Consider the following 19344-nt stretch of genomic DNA (forward strand, 5'->3'; position numbering starts at 1 on the left):
AACGTTGTCCGAAACTATGTTTAGAAGGATAAGAATAATGAAAATGAAGCTGATCCGGCGCGTTTGTTATGTTGAGGATACGCCTTAGATGAAAATGAAAAAGCCACAACTTTAACATGGACTAAGCTGCGCCTGCAGAAATTCTTGCGGATCTCAGGCTTGTTTTTGTTCTGTTCATTCTTTTCATCATCAGCCTATGATGCCTAGGATCTGTGATATATGCTGTGACGTACGTGTACTGTGGGTGTGCGTTCGTGTGTACCCACAGCATAGCAACCCTCTGTAATGCCCTTGAAAACTGCATAATGATAATAGCGCGGGCTTTAATGTCGGGAATATTCATCTCTCGCCAATAAGCAAATGCATGTTCACGCATGTGTTACAGATGAACTGCAAGATAGGCTGTTTCTGAGATATTTGTAGCCCCACTGTTTGATGACTATTTTGAAGGAACTTAGTATACGGATGGCCTACATTTTCAGTCACTGAATTAATGTTTGCATTTTCGTTACAATAATAGGTGTATGAGGAACCTTCCCCAGTTAAAAATGTCCAAATGGGATTCTTAATGGTCCCAGTTCAAATGGTTTACTGGCCAATTCCCTGCAGCTGTTGGGACCAGTAGCTTCACAAACAAAATTTATTTGGATAAACCATCCATGTAATGTCCTTTGTTTTCTAACAGTCCTGAAAAGTTAAAAAAAAGTTTGAGTAAGAGTTGCTTAATGATAAGCTTCACAATCCAAAAATTAAGGAAAACAGAAGCAATCTACACTAAAATGCCTCACCCTGCAGAACCACGCAGACCTGCCTACAGTAAGCACACACGGCTTTAAACATAGCAAGTGCCAACAAGAGCAACAACAAAGCATACACCCAACTTATATGAGAAACACTCACATTCAAACTGTTACTATGAGCTCATGCTTATATACTCCCTAATTAAGGACATCCCACAGGTGCTAGTGGGGAACAGTTAATAAACAAAGCTTTCTCATTAAATTTCAGCACTATTTTTTGCAATTTATGGCAGAAAAAATCTAATACGAGATTGAGCTGAAAAATTTAGTTAATTGAACACCATTACCACACAATGGAAAAAACTGTCAATTCAACAACAAAAAGTTCTCAGTAGGAGCCAGTGGACACCACTTCAGAATGAGAACCTCCAAGCAGGGTCCAGAAGAGCCCAACAAGAAAACGAGAAGGCCCCCTCCTGGGACCAATAGTCCCCAGCGCTAAACCAGTGGCAAACCAGAAGGCTTCCTTCTGGGGCCAGTAGATCCAAGCAAAAAACCAGCTGGTGCCCTACAGGGACCATTTCAGATCTCCAACAGAAATGACGATGTAACCACAATATACCTTTATCAAAGACTCTGATGTTCACCAGGTTCTCAAGGAGAGAAGAGAGCTTTAATATGGCCCCAACAATGTCGGGAACAAAAATAATGTTGGAACTCATAGAGATGTCACCACCTGTGGTCCTGGTAGGCGTGGGAGCCACTGATGTCAGTAAGTGCAAGGTTTTAATATAATTGTGTAGTTCTGCTTCGAGGGTAACTAAAGAGATGCATGAAAGGATGCAGGCAGTGACGCCAGCTGTAGCAAAGATGAGCAGAAACACTAGGAAGAGGACAAAGCATACAGATTGAAAATTCAGAGCCCTAGTGAATCTCTCGTAGCCTGTAAATGCTGCGTGGCCTGGAACACTATTGTGCCAATATCTTGAACGAAACCTTAAAATGCACCTGCAGCCTGGAGTTGCTCATTAACAAGATGCCATGTTATGGTCTTCATGAAGGGCTTACTCAGTGCTCCTGGATGTGGCTCTAGCTTGGGTCATCAATGGTTCTAGCAAAACGATGCATAGTAAAATTTGTTGCACTCTTTTTTTTGTCAAATGTAATAAAAGAATGTGTACCTGTATTTTATGACTGGTTTTCATTAAGGAAGACAAATAAGAATACTTGATTTGTGACCTGTTTTATGTTCGCATCAGCATATTTCACTAAAAATAGAATTGTACAAAGAAGTAATGGCCTTGCAGCCAACAGAGCTAGCTAGATCAGTTGCAACATCACTTGTACGTTACCCGAAATTGATAAAGGTTCCTACATAGCCGACGCCAGTGATGGTCCAGTCAGTCCAGCAGCAGGTCACACTTCTCTTGTCTCATTAAAATTTTCAAAAACCTTGCTAGTCAGTACAAGTATTTGTTGCAGCCTTTAAGTAAATCACATTAGTAATCGTAATACATTTTAGATTTGTCCTATTAGCACGAAAGTCGGTGTCCGTTGCAGTCCATGAAATGAAACCCTGCAGTGAAATTCCTTAGCAGTAGACCGTAAGATAGTGACGTCTACAGCAAAGAAGAAAAACTAAAATTTCTTCCAAAGGTTTCAGGAAATCAAACCAAGGACCTTTAGATTGCAAGGAGAGCATGCAACGCGTAAGCAACAAAATTGCATTGCTTCTTGGCGAATGAAGGTGGACCTAGTGTATGCGTTTCCTTATGACTGTATGCTAATGAGTAGGTGTGTCATTTGAAAGGAAGGAATCTTTAATGACCCTCGCAGCAGGGCTCACGATGAGACAATGCTTTCACATACAAACCATGTAAGCAGTTAAGTGCCCTTAGTATTTTTTTAGCAACTGACTAAAGTTTTGAAGTCATCTGTAAGTACATGGCTTTTTTAATTTTATTATGGCCAATTTCTTTCAAAATCAAATGCGCAGCTATAACATAATGCGGCATCCCTGGAGTATAGTAAATATGCATTCCCCATTTTTTTGCTACACAAACAAGTTGGCACTAAGGAACAGGAAGATAAAAATAGCTGACAGTCAAGATACAGTCCTGCCTTTCAGTTATCACCTTGTTCAAGTTGGCCACATTAGTTATTCAGTGATGTCGGAGCACTCATTCTTCCGAGTGAACATTTCCAACTCCTCGCCTCCTGGTCTGCTTTAATCCTTTCAAGTAGCTGACTGCTTGCTAGCACATAAAGTGCTCACTGATATGGACTGTTATATCTCTATAAAATCTAAACACACCATTTACTGCCTTTTCTAGCTTCTTTTGCCCAAACTGAGTCTATCTTGGCACACAAAGCATGCAGTAATGTCAGTGCTGCCAGATGTGGATGCAGGGGTTTGGCAAGTCCAAAACTGGTTTATTAGTTATTCAACTATCTTTATGACAATTCCAAAAGAATTGACGATATCCATTACCTCAGATTATGTAATCATCAGTATAGCTCAAGTTCTTCTGCCATTGTGTTGAGCATTTATTCTAACTAAAAATTTTTTGCACTGCACAATTTCACCAAGTTTTTCTCTCAATGCTTTGATTTCAGAGCTGACCTTTTGATGCTTTCTGCCATGTAGCACAATTTCAGTCCCATTTTATAAATATGTGAAGTAAATGAACAATGCAGTTATTTATTACTTTACCTGTTTGTATAAGCACTCAAAGCTAGTCTCTTTGCTCTTCACAAGGATGAGCAAAAGAAAAATGAACTGTTGTACACATTTTCTAGATAAAATTGCTTCAATACAGTGTGAACCTATTTATCCACTGTTATCCACAAGACAAAAAAAAAGAAAGAGATGATTCATCTTTTGTTTTAGCCAGTGGTATTATGCACCTGCACCAATGTTCCAGCTGACAATATTTCAAAGGAAAGGATTGAGAAGAAATGGTATTGTCCACCTCATCACCCAACAGCAAGCAACGAAAATGAGTTAAAGGCAGCATGCATAATGAACATGTGGCTAGCATAACTGAAAACCAACATGCTAATGTTTCAATGCAAGAATTAAGATCACAAAGTGTTCTGCAGGTTACTTCCACTGTTATGCCGTTACTTTGACGAGAATCTGCCAAAGAAATTTGCAGTCAACATTCACTAAGCGGAATATTTTGTACACCACGCACATCGGGCTCAAGTACCTGAAACTTTTTTTTTTCTTGCACACATGTCCCACGACAGTCCTTTCACAAAGGCATGCACACTCGCCACAGCAATGCAGACTTTCATAAAAACTTCTGTAGTCACCCTGGCCCTTCGCATAGCTTGAGAGATGGGAAACAAGTGATGCAGTTTTTCCCCGCTTGTCTGCAGTCACACAGCACAAGCCATGCACAAGTTTACGGTAGTCATGATTCAGCTGTAATTGGGTTACACATACAAGGATATTCATTCAATGCCAATGCCATTGTCTTAGTGCACATAAGGATAGTCAAGCCATTCTTATTCACACTTTGCACGCATTTGTTTGCGAATGATTTGCAAAATACTTTCAGGCTTTTCATAAAAGTGCATGTTGCGAAACATTATTGAAGAATATTATAAGCACCAAATAAGAACATGCACCCTTCAACTACAGTGTCTTCTCTCACGAGTAAGGCTTCACTGGGCAGTACATTTCAACACTCATGATAACTGCTTTATGGGGCTTTTTGCAGCACGTTCATGGTCTCGTTGCTTAGCTGTAAACTTCTATTCCACACTTTGTACACTTCTTAATGCCCATACCTATTATCATATCAAGGAAACAGAGTACAGAAAAAAAAAAAAAGAAACAATAAGAGGAAGCAGGTAATGTGACACCTTTTTATTGGTGCCTAACGCTACCACTGTACACATCAAGAGCAAGTAAACAGTATTTACAGGACTTAACACTGGAAGAAAGTTGTGTTCCCAAAGTGGAGTGAGCTGTGGAGAGCACTCTGGTCAAGTCCAGAGGGGCATCACATTTTGTCCTCACTGTTATAACGGGTCCTTGAGAGGCACCTTGGGACAGTACTTGTCCAGCACAGGTAGGAGCAAAATGGAACGTTGATCTGCACACGGCAAGAGTGGAATTGTGAGCATTGCTGCTTCAGGAAGTAACTTCCTGGTTGGTGTCCTCATCAGCTGCTGCAGCTGCAGCTGGTTCAGGGTTGCACGAAGGTCCGGGATTTTGCTGGTTCTCAACAGAAACATGGGCATGGCACAGGGGGCACTTGTCTTGTATGTACAGCCACTTGCGAAGACACGTTCGATGAAAGAAGTGTTGGCACTTTGTGACACAAGCTGATCGCATCTCAGAGTAGCAGATTGAGCACACATCATTGTGCAACAAGAGCTGCTCTGAAGTGGCTTCGGGAAGAGACTCAGTCTTGCGCACTGCCTCACGACGCAGAAGGAAGCTCTTCCAGCCAGCCTGCATGCGCTGCCACACATTGAAGTAGCAGTGGACCAGTAGGATAGATGCATTGGCCCAGTTCCACTTTCCCGTTGTGGATTCCCAGAAGCCCATTCCCACAACAAACAGGGCTACCAGAAACTCAAGAATTTTCGTCACAGCTCGGGCGGCGTAGATTACATCATCTAAGGCCTCCCAAGGTTCTGTACGCCAAGCATCATATACAAAGAGGCCATAGATTACTAGCAGGCCCACTACCTGCACAGATGTGAGGATGCAAGATGACAGCACGATCATCATCCAGAAGTCAATGGGGAAGAGAGAAGACAGTCTCCAAGTGATGTGCAATGGGAAAGCCACCAAAAAGGTGCACATTCCCAAGGTCCGAACATGTCGCCCAAGCTGCCGACTCTGTGATGCACTCAAAGCCAGCACCACTGGCTCAGTAATTTCCAGCACTGACTGCAGCATAGACGACATGACAATGAAGAGGATGATAAGCAGCACGGCCACACGGCTGGGCATCTTGATTTCAGTAAGTCCAGTCTGCAGGGCCAGCAATAACATGGTGATACCCTCTGTCCAGCCACTGTGCATTGGATTGTCATTCAGGAAAGTAAGGCTGCCATGTAAAAATGCCTTGGTTCCTGACAGGGTGAGGTAAGCCAGATAGGAGACTGTAACTGAGGAAGCAACCAAAGTCACTGGACTGGAACAGACATTGCTTGCCGAGCTCAGGGCCAACAGATACCAGGGGCTCTCCCAGGTAGGGTAACTCTCTGCTAGCTTTACGCAGAATGCAATCAGCCAAAAAACAAGAAAGTGAGTTGGCACAAAGAGCTTGTGCCAGAATAGTATCAGCAAACCAACCCAGCCAAAGCGCATGGCCAGCACCAGTGTGTCCACGTAAGTGTCCTTTAAGAAACTTATCAATGACGGCACCTGGCTGTAAAGGTAACAGGCCACGCTGACACACATCAGAGCATTGCCGAAATTGTGAAGCACTTCCAGCGACTCGGGGGGGAAGTCCAGGGTACGAGCCAGCACAGGGAGTGTGTAACATGACAAGATGGGAAGCATGGGCCGCGAGCGACCTTCCAGCAGCGCGAACACTATGCAGGCCAGCACAATGTGGGCCAGGAAGGCAGTGAGCTGTCTTCGGGCGAAGCTTTCATCAACATCCAAATGCCGTGACAGGCTTGTCTCCATCTGGATGTAGTACTTTGACAGGAGATGCGAGCAGAGAAGTAGCAGCGCGCTCACGAAGTTGGTGTAAAGACAGCGCACTCTTGGAATGGGCAGCAACAGCAAGAGGAAGCCGTGGACAAGAACTGAAATATAGTTAAGAACACTCAGGTAAGTTTCCATAACTCCGCGAAAAGTACGTGCGCGTAATTACCTAGGTTGGTCAGCGCTGCATTCAGGACTCCTGGAAGCGACATGGACTGCGGTACCGACTTATTCCGGTCATGCTGCCACCAGTAGTCGATGATAAATAAGCCTGGTACACGCATGATTATGCCGACGGCAGCATCCACTTGGGCTCTAGATGGCCTCATCATGAAACCTGCGGATATCAACGAGAGATCGGAATTTTGCTCCTCACCGGTAAACGTTTAAGGTTTCTGACCAAAAATGACAGATCGCGTCTCTCAACGCACAGTCACCCCCTTCCCTCCCTCCCTTCCCAATTTGAGAAAAGAAAAAAACCCAGCAACTCACTAATCGCATTGATGCAAAAACTCCGCACAGGAACACACCCAAGCGACACACATTTCATAGCCTCTTATACATGGACGTGTGTCACCAGCTGATCTGCGCATTACAGGCTACTATTTCAAGTGCGCGTGTAACACTTCTACACTCGACCTGATAGCGCAACGCATCCGCACGCTTTGCGCAAAACTGCTGTCATGCGTTCGAATGGGAGCAACTAATGCTGCGTTGCACTGGCCCATTCCATACGCACCCGGTTCAGATCGCCACGGCAGCAGGCATGGAATACCAGGCTCTCGACCACCAAGTTAGTAAGTCTGTAAAAGTGGCGTATTCAAGTTCGCCCCAACCGACGGCCAGTTTTTCACCAAACGTTACATGTTCGCTCACACACCTCACATCGCTGACCCACCGCCGAAATGGTAAACACAGAGCAAGCACCCCGCAGCGGCGGTGCATCGAACTACGCCGCAGAGATAACGAGGAGCATCGGTGCATCGACAAATCCCCACTCGTCCACGTGCCGATCGATGCCACCGAGTAGCTGGCGCCGCTCATTTCGGAGACGAACATCTAAAACGGGACATTTTGCGCCTCCAAAATTTGTCGAGTTGCGAAGCAGTTTTTTTTTTTTTGTTCCACTGAGCGCGTGAAAATGATAAATTACACGTTATTAACCCGCCGCGGTGGCTCAGTGGTTAGGGCGCTCGGCTACTGATCCGGAGTTCCCGCGTTCGAACCCGACTGCGGCGGCTGCGTTTTTATGGAGGCAAAACGCTAAGGCGCCCGTGTGCTGTGCGATGTCAGTGCACGTTAAAGATCCCTAGGTGGTCGAAATTATTCCGGAGCTCTCCACTACGGCACCTTTCTTCTTTCACTCCCTCCTTTATCCCTTCCCTTACGGCGCGGTTCAGGTGTCCAACGATATATGAGAGATACTGCGCCATTTCGTTTCCACCAAAAAACCAATTACTATTACTATTACACGTTATTAATTCGAAAGTGAGTGCAAAATCAAAATAAACGCTTAAAAAGGGGGCTTTTTCACTTCAGTACAGAGGCCATAAGGTCATCCGGTGCCATGCTCATCAAGCGCAGAACACAGAGAGAGTACCAACAGCACATTATACCAGAGTAATGAGCTTTTTGCTCAGCTCCAAGGCAACGCGTCTGCCATCATAAAACACATCCCCACTTTCTTGTTGCTCCCTTCACAAATACACAACTCTCCTCTTTAAACAAGCGTCAGCTGACAAGAAAAGTTTGTCAGCTACAAGTTAATGTTACTGTCAGTGTCATGATATGCACCAAAGTAGAATATATTCCATATGCATGTACATCACTCCACTTGCATCTTGTTCCTTAAGTTACTGCACTTATTTGCTTTCCAAACAAACTGAAACCACTGTAACACAGTTCCCCAAGTATAAAACATCAATTATAAGCATCATTATATTGCCAGGGGTCGAGGCATGGACGGTGGAGGATGTAGTGATACAATAAAAGCATTCCTTCTTAAAAATCAGAGCTCACCTAGGTCTTGACGAAATCCGCCTGCACAAATAAGGGAGGTGGTTCACAAATCCCGAGTATGCTCACAGACTACAAGCAACTTCAAACTGATATAGTGACACTGTAAGGCCAATGTTTAAAAATCATTTCACATTTATTTTGGATGTCGAGGGTTCCACTTCTTTTTCATACTCTATTTCTACATGTGGCCGCTTCCTTTTAGCTGGGGTTGCCACGATCTTCTCTCTGTCTGCTTCCTCCTCTTCAGATGAACTTTCCTCTCCAAGGTCTTCCAAATCAGAGAGGTCACTCTCTTCCATATCATCAGCAGCAACATATTCAACTGCACCCTATAAGGAAGCAAAAAAAGAAAGGCACTCCTTTAGCCTCTGTAATCAAGTGAACAGAAAACTAACTCATGGCCATAAATTTGTTACAGGAAATCATTTTTATGTCCTGTTGGATCTCCAAACTGCCCCATTTACCAGTATAAAAGGCCTCTTCCAAGATAAAATGTAGGGAAGCAACCAGGCCAGGCACAAAACGTATTCATACACACAGGCTCTTCAAATTTATGCATGGGTAAAGCTGTGCACAGGATGCCAAAAATTGTTTAGTGGTATGTGCAGTACACAAGCAGTCAGCTGCCACATGCAGTGAAGCATGTCCTAACAAAATATAGCATATGTACTGTAAAATACAAATATAATCCCAAGAAAAGAAAAAGGGTGAGGAGGGTGAAAAATTTTCTGAATTGTGGATAAAATGATCAAAATGACTATAGAAATTGCCTGAAAGTTTATATTTGAGCATGGACACTCACAAGGCCCTTTACAACCTCAATTATTTTTTTTTAATTGCTGTTAATGCACTTGCAACTCCTGTAATCCTTGTGACCAGGTAAGCAAAGGAGAGGTTATGGGTATATATGACAGTGGTCAGTAATGCAGCATGCTTGGTCTAAATGCAGGTATGCTATCAGAAACAATATCTGATAGCTTTCACTAAGAAAAATAAGCATATATCAGAATGCACCTTCCAATTTACTATCGTGATCAAAAGTTTACAGGATGCGAGTCTACAGAAAAATTTTTTATTTCAGCGCAGTCATGTAATACAGTCGCCTGAAACGTGTCAGGTGAGATCATGTTCCATCCACTGGTAACAATACCGCGTGACTGGGTAGTGAGGTAGAGCAGCAATAATCTTTTTTCCGAGAACATGCATCCCGTAATATTTTGATCATGATAGTACATTTGAAGTGAAAGGCAATAAAAAACAAGCGGAGGACTTTAGTAACAATAATTATACAACATACAAAGTCAACTTCATGAACCATTGCAATACAGCCCATTTCATGAAGAAATCGTATTTCTCCTGTAATCCTTGTGACCAGGTAAGCAAAGGAGAAGTTATGGGTAAAAAAAAAAAAAATTCACTGCTGAAGCATTTAGCACATCTAATGGAACTTTCAGTGCATACTAGAAATAGTAGTATATACTGCTCGCATGTGATACATAAATATAATTCAGGCACGCACAGCACTACCAATGGCAATTTGTACTGGTTGATCTAGATCAGGTTGCAACGTTACGCTCATCATTTCGAAGTAACTTGCTCCACAGACGCACTTAGCAAGAACTACAGGCCGTGCCAAGGATGCAGTCAGGTATGAGCAGGCCAAGTTTGTCTAATATCTCAGTGCAGTTTATGCCATTGCCAGCTAACCCTGTCCAATTGTTTACATCACTGATAAGGCATTGAAGACTAGCTGTACATGCTCCAAAAGACGTTTACCCAAAAAGAATGTTTTCTGAACCATCTTACAAATGGATGAAAATCTCGAGCTACACTGATGCTATAGTAGTGTACTACTGAGATGGAGAGGTATGCATTAAATACAGAGGAATGCATGCATTCCTGCAGCTAAGCCTTGGTTATCATTGGCCATATGGTTTAACTAAATGCAGCACATCTCAGGATTGTAGGCAGTGACTGCTCTGCTTTATCGTTAACCACGCCTGAAGATGAGGGGCTTAAACACAGGGGCCGGTTGTGTATGACAACTTCCACCTGCCTCCCTGACAGAGCAGGTTGCTTTTCACAAGTTTATCTGGGTTACGTTGCTCTGTGCTAGATATCGTTGCCCTGGCATCTATCTTGAGATCCTGTTCCAAATCCATAATTATGTCTCGATTATGTTGTTGGCCGGAGGGCAAACAGGTCTGCTTAGAAGAGCCAGAAAAGTGCCCCTGTGAATGCTTGCAACTTTCAGCATTTGGTTAGCAGTTCCAATGCCAGAAACCCAACAACCCCCATGCCTGAGCTGCCAGAGTGCAAAAATCCCCGACTCTGATTGCGCTTGTGCATTTTCTGGAGATTACAGTGACAAGATGGCGTGTAGCAATAACTGATTTGTTTAAAGACGAAAGGCACAGAAGAGAACAAAGCAAGAGAATTGGTGTAGCACTATAATGTATCAAACAGCCTGGTCCAACACATTTTGGCATGGTACTCTTGTGCAACAATCTCATGTGGGAAGCAGTGGCCCAATTGTACTTCCCTGTCCACCATAAAACCAAGTGCTGGTGCTTCTGTGGCAGGAAAAATATCCTGCCAGCAAATATAGGTACACTGCTTTTCACTGCGCGCATTTGCTACTCCTAATTTTCAATGCCTATTCAAGCAACAAAAATTTGGTGTTATGTCAACAGCATCAACAAGAATGTTTCAGATAAAGTAAGAGCTACTTAACTTGAATTTAAAGAAACAAAACGTTCTAATTATCGAATGACTTCAAAAAAAGTGACAAGAACCGCTTGCATCGCGGCAATGACTATTTTTCACGTTATTGAGTGCACAATGTCCAGAGCGTCGAAGCAAAACTGCTCCAAAATGGTGACGGCCTCCCCGGCATCCTTCAGGATGTGACGCGGTAGTGCTAGAGCACAAAGGGCTGCGCCACTTCTGAGGAGGCTTTACCCATGCCCTCCTGGATCGGACACGTGGCTGTGCTTCACCGTACATACAACGAAAGGTGCGTGATGAGCATGCAATTTTGTGAACCAAGCAGATGGAAGTGAGGGAAATGAGCAACAGCGCCAATCAGCGGCCGTAGCGGCGTACAGCTGGGCTCGGCTGGCTAGCCGATGCATGGCTGATAGCTGCCATCGCTGCAGGCTGGCGCGAAGCTCAGAAAACCGAAACTATGCAGTTGGGACGATTCGCTTGGACAGGACTGTCTGTTCTTTGCCATGCCTGCTACTGCCTGCACATCAGAGGTGTGCAAGCGACTCTGCAGCATGTAATTCAGGCTTGAGTAGGGCTATTTTGACGACTGCTTGCCGTGCCTGTCATTCCTAGACACGGCCTCTCTTCAGCAGCCAGTTTGAATTAACTGGTGTGCAAGACCCATAGCATCCTAATTAGAGAGTGTCGGCATAGGCTTACATGGGCATTGGCCAGGACTGCACTGGCAATTCGAATTATCCGGGTTTAAAAATTGACGGGGGTCGAATTCATGAGCTGTATCTTATGAGACAGAAGTTAAAACACTACTCTTTACCAAACTCCCAGGCTTACTCAATCTCCCACAGATGTTTTAAGAAGAAAAAAAAAAGGGGAGAAAAATAAATAGGAAACAGCTCACTAACCACATCATGCTCATCCTCTTCTTCCTCCTCCTCCTCTTCATCTGATTCCACCTCACTTTCAACTTCTTCGCTTTTGAGAGCGTTGTCAAAGGCTTTCTGGGGAAAGTTGTAAATGTCCTTGTACTGAAAAAGAAGAGAGAAACAAGCAATTGAACACAGACTGGAAGGCACAGTTCTTGCCGCCGGCTTCTCCAACAGCAACATTTGATGAAAGCTTGCAACCATTACGAATTATATACTCTTTGGAGGTTGCAGAATGCTGTCAGGTAATACACTTCCTTGAACAGTTTCATACACCATGTGGAACACTGTCAAAACTGGTATACTTGTTTGCGTTGCCTACATTCACGACTGAAAAGGAGTGGTTTCTTTGTGATGGGCAAAAATAAAAAAATGTTTTCACTGCAGGCTTATTACATGATACATTTCTTTTCTCATGAGCTTGATAAAACATATTTATTACTTTTTTTTACATTTGTTTTTGGTTGTGTCAGGTTCTCACTTATTCCCGTAACCATGCTCCCACCACTTATAAGAAGATGACAACCAGCGCGCAGTGATTTCGAACTCTTCTCCCACTCGCATTTTTTTCGAGACTGATACTTCAACGTTATTGAAACACAGCAAACAAGTGATTGGGAATGTGTATGCTTATGCAAGGATCCGTTTCCCAGAAAAATCTGTCCATGAAATATGAAGAGCGACTGTGAACTTCACCTAAGAGAAGAGCTCCCAACGGGTGCTCAATTTTCCTATGACTACAAACGTGTTATACAACTTCAAGTTCCAACAGCACAAGAAACATGTTCAAAGGACATATGCAGCACTAGAATTTAGACTGCGGATTGCAGGCTGCTCAATGAATACAACCTGCATGAGAGGAACTCAAATGTGCAGTTCAGGTCCGCTATATTTAGCACTAATTTGAGTAAAAAGATTTTCAATGAATGAGGCTGATTTCAACATACATGTCTGAAGTTCACTGATACTTTCTCCTCAGTAGTGCCTTGCAAGTTGCAGTTGTGTGGCTGCTTTGGTATAAACGCGACAGTCGCAAATGGTCGCGTTGGCCAGAAAGGTACAGTCCCACACTGCTTGATTTTCCAGCTTAGCGACTGTGAGTCACAAACAGCTGACCAATCAGCAGTGACGCAGAAGTGAACGGAAGCTTGTTCCACATCAGGCGTCTTGTTTCCGGCAACAGTCAAAATAGACAACTCTTCCTCCGAATGAGATCAATTCAGGTAAGCAACCCACAGATCACCCTTGCAAGTGTGAACATCAGTACAGCCGAGCCGCGCCCTGGTCACGAGCAACAGCTGGTTGCATGGCATTCGCAACTTGCAAGTGCGAGTGTGATTTTAGACCACTTTCAGCCATGAAAGAAGACCACAGTAACCACCTCTCATTATTTTTCCATGTGGACTACTTGCATACCTTTCATAGCGTTGCACGTGATGTATAACCACTGGTGCCACAGCGCACAGCAGATGGTAGTAAGATAACAGGCCAGATCAAAGACGCGGTATAAATATCTACTGAACTATGCCTACACAATAGTTTCACAGGATTCTTTTATGTTCAGAGACCTCCAGTTTTATTGATCAATCAATGAAATACATACCGTGCCTTGCCGTAACCGGTCCAGAAGCTCCTTCTCAATGGCCGTGTCCAGACGGGCAGCCACTAGTGCTTTCTCTTCTCTTCTCCGCTCCCGCCGTTCTATCTTCCGCTGCATCGGTACCAGCTTCCGTCTGCAACAAAAAGAATGAGCACATGGATTCTTTTCGCTACTTGTGTGCTGTAACACAGTAAGTACTAACCTACATGGTACAATTTAGAGAATCCAAAGACTGCAACCTTACCTCAGTGATAATAAAAGGGGAACTGCTTTACTAAATCCACTTTCTTTTGTAACAGCTGCGCTTTCTTAACCCATGCAGCTAGAAATGGGAAGCCATTTCTTTTTGCATGAGCTTCACTGTATGCCTTTCTTCACTATTAATGAGCTGCAGTTCATACAAAGATACGAGAATGAAATGAGTAAAAAGATACACAATCTCCACCTTTGGAACTATGTCTTTTTAGGTGTTTTATCTTCAAGCCAAAGGTACATATACGTTTTTACAAGTGTCAATGTTTCATTACAGCAAGCACCACAAGGCTTTTCTAACAGCTACCGACTGCGCAGAAGCAGTTTTTCAGGTGGCATGGAATCGCATGCAGCATATATTGAGAGGGGTGCTACAGAGTGAAAGTTGTCCTAGAGGCCTTGTCATTGCAGCCGGCACTTGCACTGCAAAAGCATCACTTTGTCAAGCAGCCATGACAACAACACTGCAGTCGGACAGATATCAGTAGAGTAAGGCTCCTCAATGCCTGCTTACAGTTGTTTGAAAAAGCGCAGTTATGAAAACTCGTTGCAGTTCCCATGCAAAGTCACTGGTTTGCTTCTGTTCTGTTTGTGCCATCTGCGGCTCGACAGTGAAACTTTCACGGAAAGGCAGCATAGAGCCAGTAACCGTTGGCTTTGAGCCGGCAGTGAGAGGCACCACCAAGATGGGTCATGCTGGCATCAATGGCAGAGCTTGTAAAAATGGCAACAAGCATAAAAAGGCTGCAGAAATGGCAAGTAGTGCCCCTATTTTCACTTGTAACCCTTCCTACCGTGAGTGCATAAATCAGATTATGTTTGTTAGCTAGGGATTCCATAAGACTTGACACAAAGTGCAAACCAACTGCCCGACAAACTTCCACAGAGCAACCAGTGACATCTGCCACCTCATACTGTTCCCAAAAACCACCACCACTATTTGGCACTGTTAATGGCAGAATGTGGGCATCATTCTGTGGGAAATTTTTCAACTGCACCAAGTTCATTAAAATTATTGCTTTGCAAAACACTGGTCCGCTCTAAATTGGAATATGCTGCATCGGTCTGGAACCCTGGGGTCAAATCTCTTATTTCTGACCTAGATCCTGTTCAAAACCGCAGTTGTCATTTCACACTTTCCGAAAATAATCGCACTGGTAGTGTAACTGCCATGAAAGCTAACCTTTCCCTCCCGTTTCTTTCCCACCACAGGTCAATAGCTTCATTATGTACTTTTCACAAAATTCATCACAATCCTTATCTTAAAGACAAGTTATTAAAAAGACCATTGTATATTTCAGCACACACTGATCCCCGCAACAAAGTTTGGATCCCTCCTTATCACACAAGATGTTCTCACGATTCAATCATGCCTAGAACTTGTGTTAGGTGGAATCACTTTCCCCGTGATTTTGCTGAAATTACTGATACTGCTGCCTTTCGTAATCTGTTACTGATTTTATACAAGTGTGGCATGTAACAATGTTTTATTTATTAGCTGCTGTTTTATGGTTTGTTTTGTGTAATGCTGCCTTTTATAATGTTGTTATTGATTTTACGTTAAGTGTGTACCTGTAACTATGTTTAATTTCTTAGCTGCTGTTTTTTGTTGTTTGTACTTGTATGTTATTGCTATTGCCACTCCCCTTTGTAACACCTATCGGCTCTGAGGGTAAATAAATAAATAAATCCAGAGTACAACAAAATATTCCAATGTTGGTGCACTCAAAATCACAAAAGCATTGGCACCTAATATATCAAGCAAAAAGCATTCTACTACAAAGTGAAGCTGGCCTGTATCCGAAAGGCTACCGGGTTCTAACTACAAAGACTTGGCTTTTACTGAAAACGCAGCTTTTATTCCCTAGAAAAAGGTGTATCACCAGCCGATTTTGCAGGTAAACTGCAATACGTCAATAAAGTTTTTTGGGCGCAGATTCCAGAGGCTGGGTTACACCACCATTCACTTGAAAACAGTCATCACGGAGTCGTTGTCGGTGTAAATGCCGTAAGTTTGACTGAGTGGGAGGAAGATTTTTAAACGCAATTTTCTCAGCAATAAATGCGTCCTTTGCTGCTGGGTAAAAATCAATACACCTAAAAAGAGCCATGGACTCAACTTTTGCTAAGCACAAAAATTGGATGCCGTTGTCCTCAGTGCCCCTTGAAACGGCTACCCCAAGGCTTTTTGGACCCTTTTGAATCGACGATTGCGCAACATCACTTGCAATCCCCTCTTTTTGTTACAACAAACTGCACTTCAGATTACCCAGTAAAACAAGTTCAGAACAGTAATAACAACAAACTGGAACATTAATTTGGCCTTGTGGTAGAGGCAGAATTTTCCATGATGTAATGATGATATCATAAACATACTGGAAATGGTCTTGTACCAGTATTGAATGGTAAAAAAATTGACTGCAAATAGCGACTCTTCCCGAAATGGCTGAATGTACCGAAAACAACTCTTCAAATTTTTGTTTAGCAAGCGAGGCGAGCATATCAACGTGCAGGTAATGTTTTTAATGTCAAAACTGCAGTGTTGCCCATAAAAATTGCCTGACCAGAGGCATGATGATGGCATGTGGGGTTAAACATCCCAGAGCAACACATGGGCTATGAGGAATGCCATAGTGGAGGTCTCCGAATTAATTTAGACCAACTGGGGTTCTTTAATGTGCACTGGCATAGCACAGCACAACAGCACTTTTGCATTTCACTTCCACTGAAATGCAGCTGCCATGGCCAGGATTCAATTCAGTGACCTTGGGAACAGTAGCCAAACGCCAAAGCCACTGAGCCACCGCGGCAGGTGAACTGAGTCAGAAAAACAGCAAATTCTAAAATTTACCTGTATCGAAATGAAATGCCACACGACTGCCAAACTTCACGGAAATGACCAGGACAAGTGAGAAGCCACAGTACAAGCTGCTGTGTCGGGTTTTATGGTGCATAAGCAACTGAGGCTATCATGTGCCAGAACACCAGAGTATAAGTTTCAATAAGCTATGTAAGCCACAGAAAAACTCTGCAGTTGGCCTTTAAGCACACCTGGGAAAGCCCCTTACACTGTTTTCTGATCACCATTGCCATGGCTGTGAAACTGTCCACGCCAACTAGCTCGAAGCCTACTATGACCCAGCTATCGTCTCCGGCCCATATATCACCAGAACTGCGCCCTTTTCCACCCAGGGTAGTTGCAACAAAGACAGTTGGCGCAGGAAGCACCAGTAGCCAGCACCAAAGAGGCAGAAGAGAGCTGGCTATCAAGGACTCTGATTGACCACAGTGTCAGCATTCTTAATGAAGATTGTGACATAGCGCCCCCCATTGGCTTATCCCTATTACAAACTTTAAATTAGAAGGAAAAATCATTCACTTCAACAAATCCTCCTTTCAAAAGTGCTAGCAGACCACAGCAAAGTTTGCTGTCAAATGTTACACATACATTTGTGTGACCTACATGTTAGGTTTGTTAACTGCTCATGCCTTTACGTTTTCTTTGCTCCTGATAAATGCAACCTGTCTGAAAATTGCACAATTTGCAGATGAAACCAAACCCACTAGACAAAAGCATTAGTCTAGAAAATGACATCAATAAGCATAAACAATTACAACTCAATGGTAACCTATTCAGGCTGTTACACATAAGTATGCCTGTATGAAAAAGAAAAATGACCAGTGTAGAGGCAGTGCTAGCACAGCAATATTGGACAATATCTCATTCAAAAGTACTTATTTCATGGTTACCCAACTAATTAATAATTAGCGGCACTTTACGAAGCAATGAAAAAGTAATTTCCAGTTTAGTACCACATAGGGCCTATTATAAAACACAATTACATGCTGCAATTTGTGGCGATATACCACTAATGTTCTCTGCATGCAAGCTGCCCCAAGAAAAACTTAGAAGCTGCCTACATGCACAGCACAGTGCTTGTTTTACACTTCAAAATTTGCCCAACTTAGAAACCACATGCAAGTCACATAAAAATGCTTCTGCTGCAGTGTATCGCTGTTTACAGGAGCAATCTTTGAACTATTGCAGTCAAACTGGACAAAAACCTCAAAATCACACATTGCAACTGTCAGCACTTCAGTGGACTGCAACAAGACACGTAGATGTGTTATGGACTTACTGGCGGGACAGACGGAGCTTGCGCATGCGTATGATATATTGATGTATCTTCAGGAGACGTTGCTTGCATTTTTGCCTCACAAAGCGGGGCCAGTAGACCAGATTTTGGTTTATTTGCTCCAGTGCCTTTTCAAAGTTCTTGGAAAGCTTGACTTTCTCCCAAAGCCGGTCAGGGAAAGCCGCCCTTTCGATGGTCTTCATGTAGAGATAGCAAATGCCTTCTTCTTCTTTGATGGTTGCGTAGAAGGAATTGGCCAGGGGGCACGATGAACGATTGCAAAGACCCGTTAAGTTGAAATCGTTTCGGCAAAACTGCTGGCCTTTTGTGCTGCAAAAAGATTGTGCGATGAGTAATCATGCATCTCGTGGCAGGGCAGAGCTGTACACAACGCTAGTGCCATCAAATCGAACCACTTACTTGACTTTGAAGGAGCAGAAACTTCCCTTGATGATGCTCCATATTACCTTTAAAGGAAGATGTCACACCACAATTAAATACATGACCAAAAGGCAAACTTGCGCGCGAAAGCGAAAAGATGTTAGGACACTGCTGAGTTCCATATCCCAATCTGTTACTAAGCACGTAACTATGTGTCGCGCATCATCTACACTTCTTTACTCGAGCTCTGCATCATCTGAAGTGTGAAACTCGTTGGACGTGACATGCCGGAACGCAATCGTTCATCACACAGTTGTATTCAAAATCCATTATAACAATTGTTTAAACCAACACCATCTCATGAGAGCGAACAGTTTGCGATTTCCTCACTAAACAGCAGAACACAAGTGCGCATGCAAGGTATGCAAGTGAAAATATTAGAATCACAATGACCTATCCGCGATCAACTCAAACAAAGCTTATGGAATACAAGCACACGAAACTTACGTCGTCGTTTTGCATGGCTTCAGTATAAACAAAGTTAACTTTTCTCTACATTAAATTTTAACACAAGCTGGAATACAGCCTGTTCAACCGCGCCTGATTTACTTCGGTCCACCTCGTGCTTTTGGCCACCCTGGCCCTCAGAAGCCAATGAAGAAAATGCAGTTTGTCACCAGCCTTCTGAAAATCTATGTGCTGGAGCAGAGCGCTACATGTGAGATATCAAACGTCCTTGCAAAACAAAATTTCTGCACATATGGCAATTAAAACTACCAAAATAATTTAAAATGTATAAAATAAAGCAACTATATATAACATAAAAAATAGTCGTTGCCAGCATCAGTTTGTTTTCTCGTCGAGTTTGGTATGCGAGTGCGGT

At 43.2% G+C, this 19344-nt stretch overlaps 2 protein-coding genes across 5 annotated transcripts; both read right to left on the reverse strand.

The window, feature by feature from the left end:
• Positions 1-4602: 4602 nt before the first annotated feature.
• Positions 4603-7378, reverse strand: LOC144112943 (RING finger protein 145-like). 4 transcript variants are annotated; one of them, XM_077645782.1, is made up of 4 exons: positions 7301-7378; positions 7160-7223; positions 6590-6757; positions 4603-6521 (listed from the first exon to the last, which is right to left on the reverse strand). In XM_077645782.1, the coding sequence occupies exons 3-4, from the start codon at positions 6750-6752 to the stop codon at positions 4885-4887; spliced, it is 1800 nt and encodes a 599-aa protein (XP_077501908.1). In that variant the 5' UTR covers positions 6753-6757; positions 7160-7223; positions 7301-7378; the 3' UTR covers positions 4603-4884. The 4 variants fall into 4 exon arrangements, with proteins under 4 accessions (XP_077501908.1, XP_077501909.1, XP_077501910.1 ...); XM_077645783.1 differs by lacking the exon at positions 7160-7223 and having other exon boundaries at positions 7301-7376; XM_077645784.1 differs by having other exon boundaries at positions 7160-7345.
• Positions 7379-8553: 1175 nt separating this feature from the next.
• On the reverse strand, positions 8554-19110 carry Rbm13 (RNA-binding motif protein 13). The gene is made up of 6 exons (XM_077645791.1): positions 18969-19110; positions 18501-18547; positions 18084-18410; positions 13696-13825; positions 12072-12194; positions 8554-8768 (listed from the first exon to the last, which is right to left on the reverse strand). The coding sequence occupies exons 1-6, from the start codon at positions 18981-18983 to the stop codon at positions 8562-8564; spliced, it is 849 nt and encodes a 282-aa protein (XP_077501917.1). The 5' UTR covers positions 18984-19110; the 3' UTR covers positions 8554-8561.
• Between the last annotated feature and the right edge of the window lie 234 nt (positions 19111-19344).

This window comes from Amblyomma americanum, chromosome 1 (assembly GCF_052857255.1).
Source record: "Amblyomma americanum isolate KBUSLIRL-KWMA chromosome 1, ASM5285725v1, whole genome shotgun sequence".
Lineage (NCBI taxonomy): Eukaryota > Metazoa > Arthropoda > Arachnida > Ixodida > Ixodidae > Amblyomma > Amblyomma americanum.